Below are 21,863 nucleotides of genomic sequence, written 5' to 3' on the forward strand. Positions count from 1 at the left end.
TACACCCTTCCCGCTGTGCTATCGCTCCAGCCCCAAATGGTCATAACTTTTAATTTTAGGTGAATTCTCTTGTTTACATTTGAGTTGCCCATGTTTAGCAAATCAGTATCAAAGATACAGTCCCAAAGGGCTTGAGTAGTTACATGTCTTATGATTTTTTTTTTTTTTTCCCATTCTCAGTGGTACTCAGACTGCTCCTGGCTCTGTGTTCAAAGGTTACTCTCTTGGTGGAACTCAGACAATTTCGAGGTGCTAGGGATCAAACCCAGGGTTCCTACATGCAAAAAGCATTAGCTCCAACTCTTTGAGTTATGTTTGCAACTTGGTGATCTGTTTATTTATTTTTTAATTATTTTTTTTAAAAAATTGTGGGGCCTCACACCTGGCTCGGTGCTCAGGGACTTGACTTAGTTCAGTGTTGGGAGCCAGTACTCAGGGACCATCCAGTTCAGGTATCAGACTAAGGGCCTCAGCACATGCAACGCAAGTGCTCTGCTATTAAGCCACATCTCCGACCTGGGACTTTTTTTTGTTTTTGTTTTGGTGCTGGGAGAACATATGTTTTGATCACATAAATAAATGCAGTGGGTCGGATGTTTGCCTGCTTGTGGCCGGCCTAGGTTTGATCCCTGACATCTTCTATGGTTTCTGGAGCCATGCCAGGAGTATCCTCTGGGCACTGCCGTGTGTGGCCCCCAAAAATTGCAAGAAAAAAGGTAGCCAAAGAGAAAGTTGCACAGGTGAGGCATTTGCCTGGTGTTCTGATTTGACTTGTTCACATGGGAGTGCTAATAGCTGTTCCTTTTCTCCATTCGCAGGCTCAGTAGATGAAGGTGGCACTGAGGGACTGCCCACACTGCAGAGCACGTCCACTACTAATGTGCACGCAGAGGAGGATGACCGGTTAGTGCTGGAATTGTGTGTACTGTTCTTGGAGGGGGGTGGTTGTGCATGCAGCTCTTGATTCAGACATTTTATCTGGGAACTAGTTTTAGAAGGGCATTGGAACTACACATTAGTATGTTTTTAGAGTAATGAGGTGTCATCTTCATATAAATTAGACCTTTTCCATGTTGTTTATTTTGTTTGTGTTGGCATTTCGAAAACCATCCAGTCCCATCACTCCGAATAGTACCTGTGATGGTAGTTCAGTGGTAGAGCACTTGTCTTGCATGTGTGAGCCCCCAGGTTCAATGCACAGCACCTCACTCACATATAAATGGACACTCAGGAGTTAGACAAACTAGTCTGCAAACCCCTCCCACTACACCATCTTTATTTATGACTCAAGTTTTATTGGAACTTAGCTGTGCTCCTTTGTTGACTTGTTGTCTGCTAAAACCCAGTAGTAGACGCAAGCCTTCCCTGTGTCATGCTCCAGGTTACATCCTGGCACCACCACACAAAAGAAAATAAATACAGTTTTTTTTTTTTTTTTTTTTTTTTTTTTTTTGCTTTTTGGGTCACACCTGGCGATGCACAGGGGTTACTCCTGGCTCTGCACTCAGGAATCACCCCTGGCCGTGCTCAGGGGACCATATGGGATGCTGGGATTCGAACCCGGGTCGGCCGAGTGCAAGGCAAACGCCCTACCCGCTGTGCTATCGCTCCAGCCCCTAAATACAGTTTTTTGATTAAAAACAATAAATACAATATTTTGATGATAGATTATTGTCTATCATCCCAAAAAAACGACTATTGATAATTGACTGTGTAATATGCAGAGCCCACACAGATCAGGTGGTGTTCAGGTCCAGAAATATCCACTCTGCCTGACTATCTAAAACACCTGCCGTGCTTTCCACACCAGAGCCTATCCCCAGGCTGCCTTCAGATTAACTTTCCCTGCTTGGTGTTTCCCCATGGATGCACCAGGCAGCAGGTGACTTCAGATGTTATAGGACCAAGAGAAAACTCAAGACCTCTATCTCCCCTTCAAAGCCTGCTTTTCTAGTATGTACCATTTCAGACTGATAAGCATCATCTCCCCCACATTCTCAAGCAGAATTTTAGGAATTACACCTATCCCTTACTCCCTTCCCGTTTCCCCTATTGAAGAATCCTTAAACCAGTTCTGTCAAATAAGTCTATCTGCAGAACACAATACTGACACTTTTCCTTCATCCACTATAACCTAGGTCACCACTGCATTTTTCTTCAGTTTCATGTCACAGAATCAACATTTTTTGTTTTTTTAAAGAGTTTCAGATTATGTTGCTATATGGGGGCTAAAGCAATAAATAGTACAGTGAACGGGGCACTTGCCTTGTACCTGACTAACCCAGGCTCAAACCCTAGCATCCCATATGATCCCACAAGCCTGCCAAGGTGACTCCTGAGCACAGAGCCAGAAGTAACCCCTGAACACTGCCACACGTGGCCAAAAACAGACAACAACAAAAGAAGTTAAAAAAAAAAAAAGTAGTGTACTACATGATAGGACTTCTGCTGAGTTTCCTTCAGACCCTTTTTGTAGATTCTACCTAAATCAGTATCTGTTCCTGAAATACTCTGTGCGTTTCTGTGAGGGCCTTTGTGCTGCCTGAGTGCCTTTTCTCCCTCTGCCTGCAGTGTTTCTTTTCTGACTTTTACATCAGTAGCTCCTTATTGATCTTCTAAACTGCCTGAATGTCAGTTCTCAAAATTCCTCACCAGCTATCTTTTAAAAACAGCATCAGTTACTATTGGATCGCCTTGTTTTATTTTTTAATTCTCTGTTCTGATTATTTTCTTGTGTCTGTCTGCCCATCCTTCCTTCTTTTTATTTTTTTTATTATTTTATTTTACTTATTTATTTTTGCTTTTTGGGTCACACCCGGCAATGCACAGGGATACTCCTGACTCTGCACTCAGGAATTACTTCTTACGGTGCTGGGGGACCATATGGGATGCTGGGAATCGAACCCAGGTTGGCCGTGTGCAAGGCAAATGTGCTACCTGCTGTGCTATCATTCCAGCCCCTTCCTTCTGTTTAAATGCTAGGGATCAAATCCAGGGACTCACATGTACAAGGCAAATGCTCTGTCATGAACTAGCTATCTGGCCCCTGCATATATAGTTTCTTTCTGACCACAGAGTTCTATTGCATGAAATCTTTCTTTTAGAACATCTAGGAAAGACTTAAAACTTGTACTTGTTGCAAACTTCAAGAATTCAAAAAAGAAAAGAAAACAGCAAGAATTTAAAGAACTCAAGCAAGGTTTCTTGTTATTGAATAGCTATACCAAGCAGAGCAGGTTATTTAAGTCAAGCAAGCCAGTCATTTGAATAAAGTAATAAAGGTTAAAACAAAAAGAAATGTGTCTAGTTTTCTTCATTGCCAGCATTAATGACCTTATCTATCTCATATTAGATAGTGCCCTAAGAGATGGGAATATAGAGATGAAATGTCTGTTCTTTCGTCCTCAAAGATTTCAAATCAGTTTAGGGAGAGTGGTAGAGTTTGAGAGAGACGAGAAGACAGAGTAAGTGGTTTGCACAAGACCCTTGCTTGTAGGGAGGGTTTCTGGGTGCTGGAGCTATTCAGTACAGTGCCTTGCATGTGTCTGACCCGGCTGTAATCCCCAGCACCCCGTATGGCCCCCTAAGCCTGCCAGGAGTGATCCCTGAGAATAGATCCTGGAGTAAGTCCATAGTACTGCTGGGTGTGGCCCCCAAACAAAAAAGGTTATCTGTCTGAATCACTAATAAATCAAAGGGAACCTCTCTGTTCCATTCCCCCAAATGAGTGGGTGTCTCGCAGGTAGAGGGAGAGCAGCAGTGAGCACTAGAAGAGGCGCTACGTGGGGATAGTTTTCCCAGAGTGGGGCCTGTCACTGCTGTGAGATTCTGGACACGTTCAGGGGTTGGTAGAAGTCTAGGGTCCAGGTAGGATGGAGGTGGGCTTTCTGTTTTCTTCCCTTTCGTGATTTTTTTTTTCCTTCGGAAGGAATGATCAGTCAGAAAAGCCTCTAGTATAAAGTGTCTGAGGTGAATGTGACAAATGCAGTTGGAAAAGAACCCAGGACCCAGCTCATAGTCTTCCATGCCTTACAGAGGCTTTGCGCTTCCTCTGGAACCCACCAAAGTATGCAGGGTTTGAAGCAGGAGTAAGCTCAGCGGGGTGGAACTCTCACCCGAGCAACAGACTGTCAGCCTGCACCCCTCAGTGTCTCCTGCTCTCCAGCCCTGCCGGGGAGGCCCCATTGTTTGGAGGCCTCCAAAAGTGATGAGGGTTAATTGGGATTTAATAAGACTCAGTGTGAAAAAGTGAGGAGGGAGGGATGTGGTACTAGGGTGGAAAGGCCTGGGAAAGGTGGGACACCTGAGGTAGGACAGTTTATCTTGCTTAGCTAAGAGCTGGACATCCTGAGGAACAGACTTGATTGTAATTGAAACTTGCCCTCTTAACAGCGCATTGCTACATTTTTCTTTTGTTCACTTGAAGCTGTGCAGAAATACTTATTCGTCTTAAGAATCAGAGCCTGGTTGCCTTCTTTGGTCTATTTTTTAGATTGGAAAATGTTCAATATCCCTACCAACTCTACATTGCTCCTTCCACCAGCAGTACAGAACGGCCAAGTCCGAATGGTCCTGACAGACCTTTTCAGTGTCCAACTTGTGGGGTGCGATTCACCCGTATTCAGAACCTAAAACAGCACATGCTCATCCACTCAGGTAATGACATTTTCCCTGTTGGTACTTGAAAACAGTATTATAGAACCCTAAGCTGAAAATGGAAAATGGTGTTGGGGCCATGGATATTGCTCCGTGGTAGACCACTCATCTTGAATGTCTGAGATCCTGGCACCAGATAAATAAAAGGATATGTAATAGAAACTGTGTTTGTAAAGTCTCTGGGATAAACCTTAGTGTCTGTTGTTAAAATGATCCATTGTTACAAAACTATTTGCTTACCAACACATTTGCCAAAGGCATAAGTATTCTAATTACAACTTGGGGGGGGTTGTAGTATATAAATAAATAAAGGTAGTACTGGGCCAGAGAGATGGGATAGGAGATAGAGCATTAAGTGTGTACAGCTGTGACAGCATAGCTCTGGTTCAAATTGCCGTCACTATAGTCAGTCCCGTGAGCACCACAGGTATGGTACAACAGATACCTTAAGAATAAAAATAAATTTGGTTCAGAGCAATAAGGCAGCAGGTAGGAACTAGGGTTTGATCTCCTGCACCATATATGGTCCCTCAACCCCCTCCAGGATTAATCCCCAAGTACTGTTAAGTTTGGCACAGTAATTAAAATTAAAGGATATTAGCCTTTCGGACCCGGCTGTGGAGCGAGCATGATGGAGGGGCCCGAGGGAGCGCCCTCGGACCCCAAGCAGCCCACTGAACTAATTCCGGCATGGGACCAGAGACCCCACGGCGTGCTGAAGCAGTGGGACCCGGGCATCCCCCAATTCTTTTAACCTGTCTCTCTCTCAACTCCTCCCTCCTGAGCACAGCGCAGGGGCCGCGGTTTTCCTGAGCGCAAAAGGGAGACGCCGAGCCTCTCTCTAGGTTTCTCCATCTTATGAGCACCATAAAAGGGTAAAAGTTTGTAGTGATGTTATTTCTGGTTGTACTTTCCCTGGACTTTATACAGAAACCCAAAACTTAATGTCATATTAGTATGAGCAATATGTAATGGTTCCTTTCTAATGGGGCGGACTTTTGTGGGAGATCCTAATAGTAAGTCTGTTGCTGAAATATTGAAGGCAATCAAAGTGGTAGCCATCTCACTAGACTGAACTAAGCTATATCCCCACGCCGGTTGAGAAGAAATTTTCTTCTTTCTCGGGAAGAAATGCGGTGTGTCATCAACTACAGTGTGATGTCCATTAAGCAAGCAGACCTGGTGGCGTGGGAATGGGATATAAGGGGAAAAATTATGTACAAGGAACAGCGGGACGCTGGTGGAATCTCGAGCCGGAGCCGATACCAGCGCAAGACCTTCGGGTCCAGAGACTGCTTGGAGACACTCTACTAGTCTATCAACTAAGCCAGAGCCCCACGCCTGCTGATGACGGGAAATAACCATCCTTTTCGGTTTTTTTCCCTTGTCAGGCAGCGTGGCGATTACTAAAACAGGCGTGAACTCGGTGGCGCGGGGCAAGGGGGAAAAAGAAAAACTATGTAACAAACAGCGGGACTTAATATCTCTATATTCTTAGCAATGGAGAACTATCAAATGCCTCCTTGGCAATAGGACTGCTTTTCTTTTTTGGGGGAAACCCCAACAACGGTAGTGAGTTGTGTGTCGAAACATGGAATGTAATCGAAATAAGGCGTAAACGAAGTGAAACATATCATGTGCAAGGGTTGGGACTGGGGAGGTGGGAGGGGGCGGCAGGTATACTGGGGGGGTTGGTGATGGAAGATGGGCACTGGTGAAGTGAAGGGTGTTTGAGAATTGTATAACCGACATAATCCTGAGAACTATGTAACCCTCCACATGGTGATTCAATAAAATTAAAAAAAAAAAAAAAAGAATAAACGGTAACTAATCAGCAAAAAAAAAAAAAAAATTAAAGGATATTAGGATAAAGCATATTAAAATTAAAACGTGAGTTAGAGAAGCAGATGTAAGATCATAAACGGACATAATTGAAGTTCTTTATACTATTCCTGTAACTGCTCTTTAAGCATGAAGATAATTTTATATAAAGGTGTTTAATTTTTTAACTTAAGATGTGGGGTTTCTTTTGTTTTGTTTTTGTTGTTGTTTGTTTCTAACTTAATAGTATCGGGAAGATGGCTGGCTTAGAGCACTGGGGTACATGCCTTGCATGCAAGGGACCTGGACTTGTCCCCAGTCCCTCGTGTCAGTCAAGCACTGTTGGGAAGTGAACCCCTGAACACTGCCAGCTAAAGCCCCAAAATAAAAAAGTTTAAAAAGTAATAATGGGCTGGAGCAATAATAGTACAACAGGTAGGACACTTGCTTTGCATGTGGCCAACCCAGGTTGATTCATCAGCATCTCATATGGTCCCCCAAGCACCACCAGGAGTGACTCCTGATTTAAGAGCCAGGAATAACCCATGAGCATCATCGGGTGTGGCCCAAAAAAACAAAATAATTAAAATGTAATGACAAAATTTAATTCTGTAATCTTAAACTTCTTGGTGCCTTGATTTATACTATTTTCATAGTTAAAAAAGAGGCAAATGGGAGCCTGAAAGATGTAGTTCAGGGATTAAGTCACTTGCCTTGCATGAGGCTAGCCCCAATCCACTCCCGAGCACCACCAGGTGTGGCCTCATCCTCCCCCCACCCCCAAAAGAGACAAGTGATCTCTTATATGTAGACAAATGATGTGTAAAACAGGTTGGAAAATTAATGGAATCATGGAATGGAAAATTAATGGGATCATGGGATGGAAAATTCATGATCACATAGAGGCAACAAAATTGTGGTAGATAAGAACGTTACCTCCTTGGAATCAGAGCAGAAGTACCCAGGTAGGGCACTAGCCTTGCACACAGCCAGCCTGGGTCTGATTCCTTGGCACCTTGTATGGTCCCCTGAATTCCGCCTGGAGTAAGGCCTGAGCACCACACCATCCCAGAAAGCAGGAGCCAGAGCTCATAGTACAGTAGGTAGGGGCTCTTGCATTGCACAGGGCCAACTTCGGTTTTATCCCGATCGTCCCGTGATCCCCTGAGCTGCTGGGAGTGCCCCAACCATACCTGGGCCTACTGCCCTCCTCAAAAAAAGAAAAGGAAAGAAGAAAACAGGAAAGATAACTTTAACCTAATAAGTGAGAAACTTTTGTCAACTGTATTATTTTCCTCTTCTTTTCTGTAAATTGATCTAATAGTCCCTTATCTATTACCATTTCCTATGTCTTATTCAGTCAAAAAATTGTATTTTGAATTTTTTCAAATTTTTGCCCAACACTCTGACAATGAGTTCGAGAAAACCATTAGTCTACCTTTTTTGCAGGGACCCATGTGGGATGCCAGGGATTGAAAACAACCCCCCCACCTTCTCATGCTAGGCAAGCACCCTACCTGCTGTACTATCTCTCCCCACTATACACGTTAGAATTTACATATTCTCTTTTTTTTTTCTGTCACTGTTATAGTAAGTACCCAAGCTCAGTTCAAATGGTTATATCGTCAATATGTTTAAAGATGTTAGAATTTTTTTTTGCTTTTTGGGTCACACCTGGCAATGCACTCAGGAATTATTCCTCCTGGAGGTGCTCAGGGGACCATATTGGATGCTAGGAATCAAACCCAGGTTGGCCACGTGCAAGGCAAACGCCCTACCCGCTATGCTATCGCTACAGCCCCAGAATTTTTCTTTTTCCTCGTATCCCTATCCTGTGATAGGGATACAAGTTGATACTGATCATGTTCCCATCGTCTCAGTATAAACTTTACTACTTGATTGCATTATATAAGATTTTGAACTTGTGCCAGAAAGAGTACAGAAAGTAGGTGCTTGCCTTGCATGTGGCCAACATGGGTGTATGGTCCCTCAAGTCACACCAAGAGTGATCCTTGATCATAGTCAGGAGTCAGCCTTTGAAGACTTCCAGGCATGGTTCAAGAGCAAAAAAAAAAAAAAAAGATTTTTTGATATTTGACTCAGTACTTGTGATTAAATTGTGTTTGATATCTAAAAAATTATTTAGAAGAGCATTCCGTTTTTGAGTCAAGAAAGGCTACCCAGTTTATTTAATTTGTCTTTCTAAAGCGCTGCTGAGGTTTGGGGTGGAGCTCAGCAGTAGAGTGCTTGCTTTGCTCTGCCTAGATTCCCTGGCACTGCTAAAAAGAAAAAGGCAGCTTTTTTTTTTTTCTTTTTGGGTCACACCTGGGTGACTCCTGGCTTTGCACTCAGGAATTACTCCTGGCGGTGCTCAGGGGACCATATGGGATCCTGGGAATCGAACCCAGGTCGGCCGCGTGCAAGGCAAATGCCCTACCTGCTGTGCTATCACTACATCCCCAAAAGGCAACTTTTTAAAATGTCCTATATCTTTCTGAGACAGTTAGTTGAAATTCACTTTTACTGCTGATTTTGTTTGCTTTTGAGACCATACCCAGCAATGCCCAGGGGTTACTTGTGGCTCTGCACTCAGGAATCACTGTTGGTGGTACGCAAGGAACCATATGGGATGCCGGGGATCGAAACTGGGTCAGCCATGTGCAAAGCAAACACTTTACCTGCCGTACTATCGCTCCAGCCCTACCACTGATTTATTTTCTTCTTAAATCATCTATTACTGTATTACATCTATTACTGTACAGTTAGAGTTCAGACATTTGCATTTAATTTTGGTTGTGGATAATATTTTGGTTTTGCTTTACTTTATAGGAATTAAACCATTTCAGTGTGACCGCTGTGGAAAAAAGTTCACCAGGGCTTACTCGCTAAAGATGCATCGCCTAAAGCATGAAGGTAAACGCTGTTTCCGGTGCCAGATATGTAGTGCCACTTTCACTTCCTTCGGGGAATATAAACACCACATGAGGGTTTCCCGGCACATTATCCGCAAGCCTCGGATTTACGAGTGCAAAACATGTGGCGCCATGTTCACCAACTCTGGAAATTTAATCGTGCACCTGAGGAGTCTGAACCATGAAGCGTCAGAGCTAGCAAACTACTTCCAGAGCAGGTGAGGTGCACAACGAAAACCCACCCAGGAAAACTGCTTTCTAAACTCTCTTTGCCTGCTTTCAGGGCAGCCTGCTGAGGTTTTTTATCAGGTTGCCAGCTAATCAGTCACATTCCCTCTAAATTCCCATTCTCTACTCTGATCTCCTGAGCTCATAAAATACTGCTTCTACATATATATACAATTAAAATATTTTTATAGCTAGTATGAAAAATCTTTTTCTATAAAATTAGACTGCTTATCCTCTTGTTTAGTGATATAAAACTATTCAGTCAGGGCCACAGATGTGGCTTAGTGGTAAAGTGCATGCCTTGTATGCATGAGATCTGGATTTGATCCCTGGCTTTGTGCTCTCCCCCACCCCACCCCCCAAAAAAATAGAATTCAGTCATGGATCTTAATAGACTGCTGAAAATTTTACTATGTCAAATGTTTACTAGATTACTTCAGCTCTTTATCTGTTAATAAAATTCTTGAGCACTTCTCACTCTTTGTTTTTGGCTAACTCTATGTAAAGGAATACACATTTACCAATAAGAGAACCCAGCTAGTAACTAATGTACATTATTATTTTGTTTTGTTTTGTCTTCTTTATTGGGCGGGGGCACATCTGGCTGATTTCTGGCTCTTGAGCTCAAGGATCACTCCTGGTGGGCTGTGGGACCATATGAAGTGCCAGGGATCGAAGCCAGGTCAGCTGCTCCGACCCCTGGATATGATGATTTTAGATCAGGTGAATTTTAATAGTTACCTTTATTCTAGTTCTTTCAGCTAGTATGATTGAACATGTCTCTTTACAGATGAAGGATGACTTAGGGAAGGAGAAAATGTAAGTTTTCAAGATCATTTCTAAGATTTCATCTAGCTAGAAAATCATGATCCTTTTTCAGCTGTCAGGATTTATGCATCTATAGGAATTTCTAGTTTCTTAATCAACTTAAAGATTTGTTTTGGGGCCACACCTGGTAATGCGCAGGGGTTACTTCTGCCTCTGTACTCAGGAACTATTCCTGTTGGTGCTGGGGGACCATATGGTCTGCTGGGGATTGAACTCACGTTGGCTGCATGTAAAACAGTCATTCCACCCATTGTACTAACTCTCCAACCTCAAAACTTACAGTTTTTTTAAAAACATTTTTGTTTTTTAAATCCTTTTTAGTAAATTTTTCTTGCATAAATTTTTCTTTTATTCAAACCAGGCATTTATTTTGAATATTAATTAGGAATAATCATTTAAGTGGTTAGAGAGATAGTACAGTGGATAAGGCCTTTCGGGGCCTTAGCTCCACCAGGTGTAGCTCAAAGATAAATACAAACAAAAAAGAGATAATCTTCCTGATTTTGAGCATCTGGTTCTCATACCACTGAATCTATATTGTGCCTGTGTCACACATGACACAGGCTACAGCATATCCTGGTCAGTTGCACCTGCTGTCCCTATCTGCCCTGTGCAGTGGCCTCTTTCATCTTTCTTGTCTGATGCCTAAAGCACTTTGAAAAAATACAACATAATGATGTTTTTAAATGTTTAGCAGATAAGCAGTTTAATTTTGTTAAAGCAGTATAATCAAAAACACTACTAAGTATATATATTAGTTTGGCATTCCTAGTATAATGAGTTTTTATAGCTCAGCAATAAAGTATTAGGCGGGGGCAGTTTTGTTTGTTTTTGTTTTGGGGCCCTAGCCAGCAGAATCAGGGCTGCTACTAGCATGGAGCTCAGGGGTCACTCGGACAATGCTCAAGGGACCATGTATCAGCCTGGGAACCCCATGTGCTTTGCGTATGCTCCAACCCTCAGTCGTCTCCATAATTTACTTCATAATGTTTTTTTTTTTCTTTTTTTCTTTTTGGGTCACACCCGGCAATACTCAGGGGTTACTCCTGGCTCTTCACTTAGGAATTCCTCCTGGCTCTGCTCGGGGGACCGTATGGGATGCTTGGGAATCAAACCTGGGTCGGCCTCGTGCAAGGCAAACTCCCTACCCGCTGTGCTGTCGCTCCGGCCCTACATAATGTTATTTTTAGTATAAAAATTAGTATAATTCTGGGCCAGAGTGATAGTAAAGTGGATAGGGCGCTTGCCTTGCTTGTAGCTGTTTGGATCGTCAGCATCCCATGTGGTCCCCTGAGCACTGCCAGAAGTGATCCCTAGGTATTGCCGATGTGGCCCCAAAACAGAAAAGAAAACAAAATTTATTTAAGTATAATTTTATAGAATATGAAATAATATTGCAATTTTATAAAATACACGGAAGTATAAACTAAACGAATTTAAAATCTTTTCTGATTGGGCTAGGGAGATAATTCAAAGGACTGGAACATATACTTTGTATGCAGTACTCCTGGGTTTCATCTGGCACCACATAGTCCCTGAGTACTGTCAGGGATGACCCCTGAGCACTGAGTCGGAAGTAATTCCAAGTACTACCTGGTGTGACCTTCCCCTTTCCATAAATTTTTTTTTTAATAATAATAAAAATCTTTTGATTGTACTACTCACTCAGAATTCATACTCACTGTTGGTGAAATTTGTTTGTTTACACATTTAGTAAAGGCTGATTTAAGAATCATATCAATAGGAGGTTAAATATTTGTTCTGAATCAGTGAACATCTTCTGGGGGTAACACTTAATCACTTATAAATTCTGGTTCAAAGTTAACCTGTTACAGTTTTCATATGCCAGAGTAGCCAGATACACACAAATTATTCTTTTACATTTTTCTCTATTAGATTATGTATAAGGTTATTTATGCATAAGAACTGAGTTCTATCCTTGTTTTGGGGCCACTGCTGGTGGTGTTCAGGGCTCACTCCTGTCTCTGCACTCAGGGATCACTCCTGGCGGGGCTCGGAAGACCATATGGGGTACCGGGGATTGAACCCAGGTCAGCTGCATGCAAGGCAAGCACTTTATCCACTGTTCTATCTCAGCTGCCTCTTTCCTCCTTTAGTGATTTTCTTTTCTCTTTTGCTGTTAAGATGACTGGAAATCACATACTTGCTTGTGGGACTCAGTGGTTCTAGGGCTCACACAGTTGGGCATACTGTGGGTCATGCACTGTAATTGTGGGACTCATGTACCCTTGATCACACTGCACACTTTGATGTGGTACCAGGACTCCCCATACCAACACTGCTGAGGTCACGAGCAAAACACCCTAACTCCAGACCCCAGACTTGGTTCCTTAACTAACACATCCAGGGGGTACTGAAAGGCTTAGTGTGAGCCACTCTTGATTAGTATGTGATTTCAGGAACAGCCAGAGACTTTTGCCTCCGTGAGCATGCTCACTTCGTCCATCATGCTTGTGCACGGAAACCCTCCTCCACAGACTAATTAGACTGTCATGGTGTCTGCAGTGACACTGAGGGTGATCTCCACTGATGAGAGGCTTGATCTGTTCGGTGCTGGTTCTGGTTTAGGTTTATACTTTGGGAAGTCAAAATTCAAGAACTAGAAATAAGTAAAAGCCCAACCCTATTTTAAATTAAATCAGCTCTTTTGCTGTGTTTTATTTATTGCTAGTTTGACAATTAATCCCCTGTTTTACTCTTTGCCTCTCTGTAGTGATTTCCTAGTACCGGACTACTTAACCCAGGAGCAAGAAGAGACCCTCGTGCAGTATGACCTTGGAGAACACAGTTTTGAGAGCGACTCCTCTATCCAGATGCCCGTGATCTCACAGGTGTCCTCCACCCAGAGCTGTGAGAGCGCCTTCCCCTTGGTGTCTCTCGGTGGGCTGACAGACAAAGAGGAAGAAAGATCACAGCAGCCAAAGACCGGTGCCTGTGCTGAAGCCACCAGAGACGACCCCCCGAAACCAGAGCTGTCTTCTGTTACTCTTGAGTAGATTCATGCTCGGGCTTTATTTTTTGGTTTTTGGAAAGTGCCTGTGCTTATTAGTCTTGTATGTTTAATTTAAATTTGATTTTTAAACAAAAAAAAAAGAGTTTCCTTTTTACTTTGTGAGCCCTGCAGCTGAAGTTACATTCTTTAAGACCGAGAAGCTTCTCCTTGTAAGTGCACATCGACACCATGTTGAGGCAGAAATCACGAGACTTGAAGAGGGCTGGTGACTTAAGACAGTCTAGTGACTTTATCAAGTTTCTCTTGTCAAAAATATGCTCCCACAATATCACTAGGTAAAGAAGAAATTAGAGGGGAAATGTGCTAAAAATGTTCCCATTAGTCATTAGGGAAAGAAGAAATGAGACGCTTATGGACCTTCCTGAGGAGAAAGAGCACACCAGAATTCAAGTAGAAAGAGAGCCTGACAGAAAATCTAACAGATGTTTGCTCCTATACGCAGGACACTGTAGAATATTTTGTAAAGCCTGTTGTTTTGAAAATATTTATGGTAAGCTTTTAAAAGTCATTAGGATAAATACTTCTCTAATATCCAGCATACTTTTTAAAACAAAAAGCTTTTCCACTTTTATTATGATTTTTTTGAGGGGGTGGTGTAAATTTGGTATTGGGTTAAGCTTTCCCTGTACTTTATAGTACCAGTTCTTTAATTTGAACTTTTTTAGTTCTTGGGTCTCATCCGGCGAAGCTCAGGAGTCACTCCTGGCTCTGCACTGAGGACTTACTCCTGACAGTCAGTACTTGGGTGACTATATGGGATGTCGGGGGTTGAACCCAGGTCTGGCGCCTGCAAGGCAGGTGCCTTTCCCGCTGTGCTATCTCTCCAGCTCCGGTACCACCTCTTTAATCTTTCTTATATGAAAGAGGGTAAGGAACCATGATTGGAAATAGTCAAACTGCATGAAATGACCAGGAATGGAGAAGGGAGTTTGTGAATCCCAGCTTCATAAGAATTCTTTTTTAAATACTGCTTTTCTGACTGAAATTTTTGTTTACCTGGTCTTTGAGTGTCAATGTTTGGCTAATTAGGTCATTGCCTAAATCAGTTCTTATCCTATCACCAGTACTTCCTATTGCATATACTGATGTGTTACCACATAGAGGAAAAATATTGGAGATAGTCTATATTTTATATGTAGGTTTATGTACTGTTGGGGGTGTTTTTATTGTGCTGTTTTGGACATAATAAAGAATTAATTCTCTGTTAAGGCTATGTTCTTAACCCAAGTAAGATTGTTTACAAAATCCCATCTGACAAGTATCCATTGTCTTTGTATCAAAATATTTTTAGACATTGCCAAGTTTATTAAATGCAATTAGTATAGTTTTTACACAATGAAAGCAATAATGTAAAAGATGAGAAGAGGTTATGAAATGATCTATTATAAATCTGGGGGAAAGGATTGTTAAGACTAAAGATATAGTAAAAATCTTAAAGGAATATCACCTTTTGCTGCTAAAAAACATTAAACTTATGTGATACTCTAGACTGGAGTATAGTTTTCATCTGATGCCATTAAAGCATCACAAACAGACCTTAATACTAAATATTCATGAGTCCATGAACTCATGAGTCAGTTTGTGTGTATGTGTGTATATATACATACATACACACATACACCTATATACATATATATATACATGCCCAAAGTTTAATAACTATGTAAGCACCTGATTAGATTAGAACGGGGAGGGGGAAGTGGTTTCTTGTTTTAAAACAAAAAGATCTTAATTTCATATAGGTGCTAGACCTTAACAATAAATCATATTTTTAAGTTATAGTGGTTTAATTGCTTCATTTTTTAATTGGCTAATTTGTATAATTTATTTTTTCCCCACCCCAATATGTAAGAGAATGGAAAGTAAAGTCATTGAAGATGTTTTAGGCTCTGCAGTTTGCTAGCATGTCTCTAAGTGCTTGTCTCACTCATGAGCCTGTTTCTCCCAAACATAGGTATATTTACCTTCAAGAACAGTCAGCCTGTACACACTGTAATGGGCTCCTACTGTTTGTGCTTCTTTACGAGAGTTTTAATTTCCTGTAGTCGGTCCAGATAGCTCAGTGGACTAACAAAGACTACACAGACTACACAGGCGAAGTAGTCTTTCCATGCAAAGGACCCGCACCACTTGGTCCGTGAGCACTGCCAGTTGTGGCTCAGAAACCAAAATAATCACTTTCCTTCATCAGACTATATTACTCTCTTATACTAGTAACAGTACTGTTGAATCCCAACTGGAAAGGTCGGGGGGTTGTTCTTAATATCATATTCTTTGGAAACTGTTACACGGGTCATTGGTTCATTGCTCATGCCAAGGACCAAACCCAAGACCTCACACACGGAACACAAGACAAGACAAAGAATAGGGCAAACTGTGACCAGAAAGCATTGTTCCTTCAATTCTGAGAAGCTTATGTAAATTTTTTTAAAGGAAGAAAAAAGGAAAGGAAACTGAAGATCGCTTTGGGGTTCTGAGCACTTCAGCACAGCCCTTACTCTCTGAATTCTGTGTAACAGGATTCTCGCACAGCCAGAGCAGCGCTAGGTTGTCTGTTCTCAGGATAGGAGTCCCCACCTGTTCTTCTCTCCCAACTGGACATTTTAGATCCTCACTGGTAATTATAAATTGTACTGATTCCCCAGTTTAATGAAAAAGTGAAGCATAGGGGCTGAAGCAATAGCACAGCAGGTAGGGCATTTGCCTTGCACGAGGCCGACCCGGGTTCGATTCCCAGCATCCCATATGGTCCCCTGAGCACCGCCAGGGGTGATTCCTGAGTGTAGAGCCAGGAGTAACCTCTGTGCATTGCCGAGTGTGACAAAAAAAGAAAAAGTGAAGCATACCATGTAGATGTGGACCTGGTTTGTCTGTCTCCTTCCTACTCCCCAATCAGATCAGTAAGATAACTAATATTTAACATCAAGTGGAAGAAACAAAGGGTTTTTTAAAGGGGAGTGTAGGACAAACTCTGGGCTTCACACAGGAAAGTCAGGTATCTGCTGCCAAGCCCATTCCTGACCCGAAGGGAATTACTCCCATTTTCGTGAGGCTCTCCATTTGTCTCAAAGCACAATTTAAAGAGAATTTACATAAGGATTTGTTTCTGGATACTAAACTGAAATATATATATAGTGCTGTTTAGGTTGATTTCAAATTCATCTAAGATTACATGCCTGGGTAAATAATTTTAATCCATATAAAAAGGAAATAAAGTAAAAGAGACGAAAGAAAGCCAGTTACCTTATCCCATCCATTAAAAATCACCAGTATAACTAGATTTATATATATATATATCTCTTAATATATAACTATCCAGTTTAGAATACGCAAGCATAACTGCCTCAGGGCCAAAAAAAGTAATATTGTGACAAAGGGCTTAAATTTTAGGATGCAAATAATTTTATAATATTTACAAGAACAGAATTTAATTTCGGTTTTTGAGCTACCAAATCAATGCGATACACTTTAGAAATGAACAGAACAGCTCACCGTGGACTCATTCTTCTAAAGGCGGTGGGAGCATTCAGAAACTAATTTGGTTGTGTTTTGTTTGGTTTTTTTTGAGCTCTCAGTTTCGGTAAAAAAGTATACTAGAGTGTTTTTCAAACCTTATTCCGTTTTGCACATACCATACCAGCAGCCCTCTAAATTACTATTTGGTCCCATAATTCTGACACATTTCCTTTGGCTTTAAAACAATCAGACAAGGGGCCGGAGCGATAGCACAGCAGGTAGGGCGTTTGCCTTGCACTCGGCCGACCCGGGTTCGATCCCCGGCATCCCATATGGTCCCTCAAGCACCGCCAGGAGTAATTCCTGAGTGCAAAGCCAGGAGTAACCCCTGAGCATGCTCGCTGGGTGTGACCCAAAAAGCAAAAAAAAAAAAAAAAAATCAAGACAAATAAAAAACCCTGAGTTTTAAAAATACTTTTCTTGGAGGGCTGAGCAATGGGCTGTATCTAACAGTGCTTGAGGCACTGTGAGGTACCAGATATTGAACCGGTATGCCAAGCACGAATCTCTTGCTAGTGGACTGTTTGCCCCTTGTTTAAAATAGTTTATCAAATGGAACAGCCTATTCGGTACACCTAAAGGTACTTACAATTGATGAGTCTGTTACTTTCTCATGACCGAGCCAGATATCTCCATGTATAACGATCTCCCTGATAGCCTTTTGAAACTATATTAACTTGCCTTTTACCTCTCACTATTTTATTTTCATAATCTAAAGTGAGGCCTGTTTTCTGGCTTTTAAAGATTCTCATGATGGTTTAGTCTTAACTTTGTGATCTCATTTTAAAAATGTATTATTGTATAGAATAATGGCATTTCTTTCTACCACATGGAGAGAATTATTATTATGTGATGAATGTACCATCCTAAAATTATATTTTAACTGAAAGAAGGTTAAGGAGAATCAATGGAGAGAGTTGAAGCTTTCATGTGGATTTAGTCTATTTTTATTTATCTGCAAAATGTGAAGTTATAACTCTGAAATATGCATCCAAGTGAGAGAGAATAGTTTTCTAGATATTAATGGGGGCACTTGTAAAGTTTGCATTCGGAAGTGACCCAAGGTTTCTAAAAAGTAGTATGGTTTTCACTGTAAGTTATTTGACATGAGATGCTTTATATGTAATATATTCAGATTTTAAAAGTTAATGAGAGAATATATAGAAACTAGATTTTCTTTTCTGAAGCAGTGGAACAAATTTGTGGGGTGCTATTATATATATTTAAAGAATATTTATAGCTACATATGCTCCTACAGACTTTAAAATCATCAAAATTTGTTATTATTTGCCTGTATCCATTTATCTCACAGTGTCATTTTCACTTGGCAATGCAGCATTTTTATTTCAAAAGTCCTCAGCAAGACTTTTCCCAAAAGCAATAATGGTTCAGAAATGGAATTGAGGCAATTTTCCATTGCATCTGAAAGACCATTACTCTGTTTCACTTCTAGATTATAATGTATGATACTGATTGGGCTTTATTAGTGGGGAATTAAGCAAATGTCAGATTATGGGATGAAGACGAGTGACATTGAGATTGTGACACTGACTTCTTTATTCCTAATTCATACTAAACTCAAATGATTCTACTGTGTTTTAGTAATTACTGTATTTCATAATATAATAAAATTAATTTCCATGTCTTCACAAATAGTTTCTGCACAGATGTCAGATAGCGTTACTGGAATCTCAGTTTGGCAGTACTCGAAAAACAAGACTGCCATAAATGTGCTACTTATGTACGTCATCTCCCTCTTTCCAGACCCAACCCAAGTCATTTTCAACTGAAGTCTTTATGTCTGCAGTAGTTAATAAAAATTTTAAAGAGTTTGAACATTGAAAAAAAGAACTTTTTTTTTTAAACTTAAAAATATTTTATTTCAGGGTTGGAGAGATAGTACAGCGGGTAGGGCACTTGTCTTGCTCATGGCCTACTTGGGTTCCATACCTAGCAGTCCATATGGTCCCCCAAGCTGTACCCAGAGTGCTCCCTGAGCACAGAGCCAGGAGCAACACTGGGCACTGCTGGGTGTGGCCCAAAAACAAATGAAAAAATTAAAGTTTCAGTTTGAAGTGCCTGATTTGTAAAATCCAATTCTATTATTGCCTTTCTCTTTTAAGTGGACTGATTTTACTAATTAAGTTTAAAGCCGTAGGCTCAGTTGTGGTAACAGAGCGATAAAAAGTGCTTCTTGATCATTTGAGGGGCTGCAGTGTCATGACTTCTTAAATTCTTTTTGTTTTGCGGCCAGAGAGATAGTGCGAGGTTAATGTGCTTCCTCTAGCATGCAGCCATCCCTGTCAATCCCTAGCACTGCATCTGATACCCAAGCACTGCCAGATATGGCCCCCAAAACCTAAATAAAATAATAACAATCTTTGCTTTCCCAACTGTCGGTCTAACCATATCCAGGCTTTGTAATTAAATTAACTAAGTTTTAAAAAAAATCATCTGCCTAATGAATGTCGTTTGGTTACCAAAGTCCATCTGTCACCCACCAAGGGTTTATCTTGGTGTTAACGGTGGCTCGGGCCACAGAATAATGGGAACCCTTTTTTGTGCGTCCTTTTTCGTGGTTAGGTTTTAAGTGTGTCTAAGAGCTTGCTTTCATTTCAATTGCCAATTCAATTTTCCAGTTGGCAGATGCTGTCCATGCAGTCTTGTACTGAGAGCAAGTGGTTAAGTTCCTAAGAGGGAGCTCTTCTTCCTCTTTGGGGTGGCTGAAGTGAATTCCACTTGGCATTGCAAATAGGAAGATCTTAAATTTGATTCATTTGCTCTTCGTACAAAGGGATGGCTTCTCATTCTTCTATCTCAAGATATTTTTCAGGACAATAGTAATCTCCAGCAGAGTAAAATTTGGTTTCTGCCCAAATCCTAAAAACTACATTTGTGTTTGCTGCCACGGGTGCGTCCTGTTGCATTGGTCAGCGACTGCCTGCCTCTCTAGGGCACCCTCTGGCACCTTAAATCCAGCTAAAGGACAGTATGTGGCTTCCAGTGCCACTGCACTCTCTCAAAAGCCATTTTATAAAAATCCTAGGTAGCCTATTTTAATATTTAGATATATATATATTTGTGAGAGATACTTTTAGAACAGACTTTTTTTTTTAAACTTTAAATTCCTCTATTCCCATTTTTAAGAATAAACAAAAACTTTCCAGGATTAGGATTTGTTTCTCTTCCACAGCAGCATATTGATTAGGTCAGGTTGTGACCTATATTCAGTGATAGAAGACCCCTATGCCAACGTAAAAGGGGATGGGTGCAGGGGGTTGAGGGAAGGTATTGATTTGGAAACGAATTTCTGAGTAAAGTGGTTTTGTCTCTATTTTGCTGCTGCTGTAGCTCAGTGTTTCACAGAGCAAGCGTATAAAACCTGGCTCCATTTTCATCCAGAGAACTTTCTAGAATAACAGTCTTCCAGTGGGGTGACTGACTGCATTGTTTAGCTGACGCATGCTTTCATATCTGCCTAGAGCCCAGCATTGAGACAGCCTGGGGGAACTTTTTTACCTCGCTAATTAAAAAATCTTAGAACTCGGGGTGGGGGCACAAGTGTTCTGTGAAATTTTGTGGCAGGCGCCATGCTGGGGAGGGAATGTGAATCAAGTCACAGGGTGGGTGCTGTTGCGCCTTTTGCCCTCTCCTAGTCCCCCGTTCACCAGCTTCCTGCTCTATTGTCATCTTGTACAAGTTTGGCTTTCCTTGGTGACAGTGGCCATAGCTCAGTTACTTGGCATGTTTGACTCTCAACAATAACAACAACAAAATGGTTTTGGTGTGGGGTTTGGTTTTGTTTCGTAAAAATGTATACAATGTCAAATTTCACATTTTATATAATAGTATCTGGCTACTAGTATTTTACAGGAACCCTAGTTCTTGGTGACTACGCACACACATATATATATATTTTTTGTGACTTTTTTGTAAACTAAGTGCCGTTTCAACGTTACAATCATTTTTAGAGTTATTGTAATCAATGTGAATATCATGTTTTTCAAGTCTGTTCTGAGCCTACAGTGTTTGCTTTGTGAACCTATGTGTAATGTACATAATCTGTATAGTTCTATTGTACTGAAATTTTAGCTTGTTTGATAATAAGGAAAGTATGTATTGAGTATCTTTTTGCTAGTCTGGTGTTTAATCTTTTTAAAAAAAGGTTTAAACTTTTTTTTAAAAAAAAATCTTCAAACTGGCCTTATTACATGGTCACAAAGTTGGAGTTAGAAGGGATGGTCAGGGAAAAAATAGTTTGGTGTCTTTGAATAGAAACACGAGACTAAGTTTTGGGGTTTTTTTCTCATTAAAATACTTATTAATGCTTTATGGAGTTTTTTTTTGGGGGGGGGGGTAGTGTTGAATAGAAGAATTGGTGGTATTGGTTGAGGCCAATACAAAATAATACACCCTGGAATAATGCATTACTTAGATAATGCACCAAACCAGAGGGCGCTTATCAGCTTCCCGGGAAAGCAAGAGCAGAGTAAAAGTGCCAAAGGCCCCCAAACTCACTCTGTGGGGTAGTATAAAGGAGGTTAGAAAAAAATCTTCAAACCCTAGAGGTTCTTGTACAAAGCTACTTCGGGAGTGATGTATTGCATCTTTAGAAGTTACTCTATAACTTTCTGAAGTTACAGTCTATGAGAAACAGTTCTATATTGTTGGTGACACCTCACTGATATCTTAAAGCGTAGAAACAGGTGTTTAGCAGAGGAATGCCGCTCATTGCCTCAGCCTGAGCACGTGGGCGAAGGGAAGGCATTCCTGACTTTATCGTCTTGATGTGGGTCTTGATAACAACTGGCCTGCAGAATATAAGAATAACAGTGGGCACAGAAAATTAGCTCATTCAGGATCCCTTT

The 21,863-nt window shown here is 41.1% G+C and overlaps 1 protein-coding gene across 8 annotated transcripts in view; it reads left to right on the forward strand.

The window, feature by feature from the left end:
- The window catches only part of ZBTB44 (zinc finger and BTB domain containing 44), a 69,114-nt gene extending 47,787 nt beyond the window's left edge, over positions 1-21,327 (forward strand). Inside the window, exons 3-8 of one of the 8 annotated variants that reach the window (XM_055130225.1) lie at positions 819-903; positions 4,493-4,656; positions 9,307-9,607; positions 10,241-10,340; positions 12,441-12,512; positions 13,180-13,307. In XM_055130225.1, coding sequence (XP_054986200.1) covers positions 819-903; positions 4,493-4,656; positions 9,307-9,607; positions 10,241-10,340; positions 12,441-12,512; positions 13,180-13,182 — 725 coding nt within the window. In that variant the 3' untranslated portion in view covers positions 13,183-13,307. Of the gene's footprint in view, positions 1-818; positions 904-4,492; positions 4,657-9,306; positions 9,608-10,240; positions 10,341-12,440; positions 12,513-13,179 lie in introns of all 8 variants that reach the window. The other 7 variants (XM_055130222.1, XM_055130226.1, XM_055130227.1 and 4 more) reach the window with 7 other exon arrangements.
- The last annotated feature ends 536 nt before the right edge of the window (positions 21,328-21,863 follow it).

Source organism: Sorex araneus, chromosome 3, assembly GCF_027595985.1.
Source record: "Sorex araneus isolate mSorAra2 chromosome 3, mSorAra2.pri, whole genome shotgun sequence".
NCBI classification, from domain to species: Eukaryota; Metazoa; Chordata; class Mammalia; order Eulipotyphla; family Soricidae; genus Sorex; species Sorex araneus.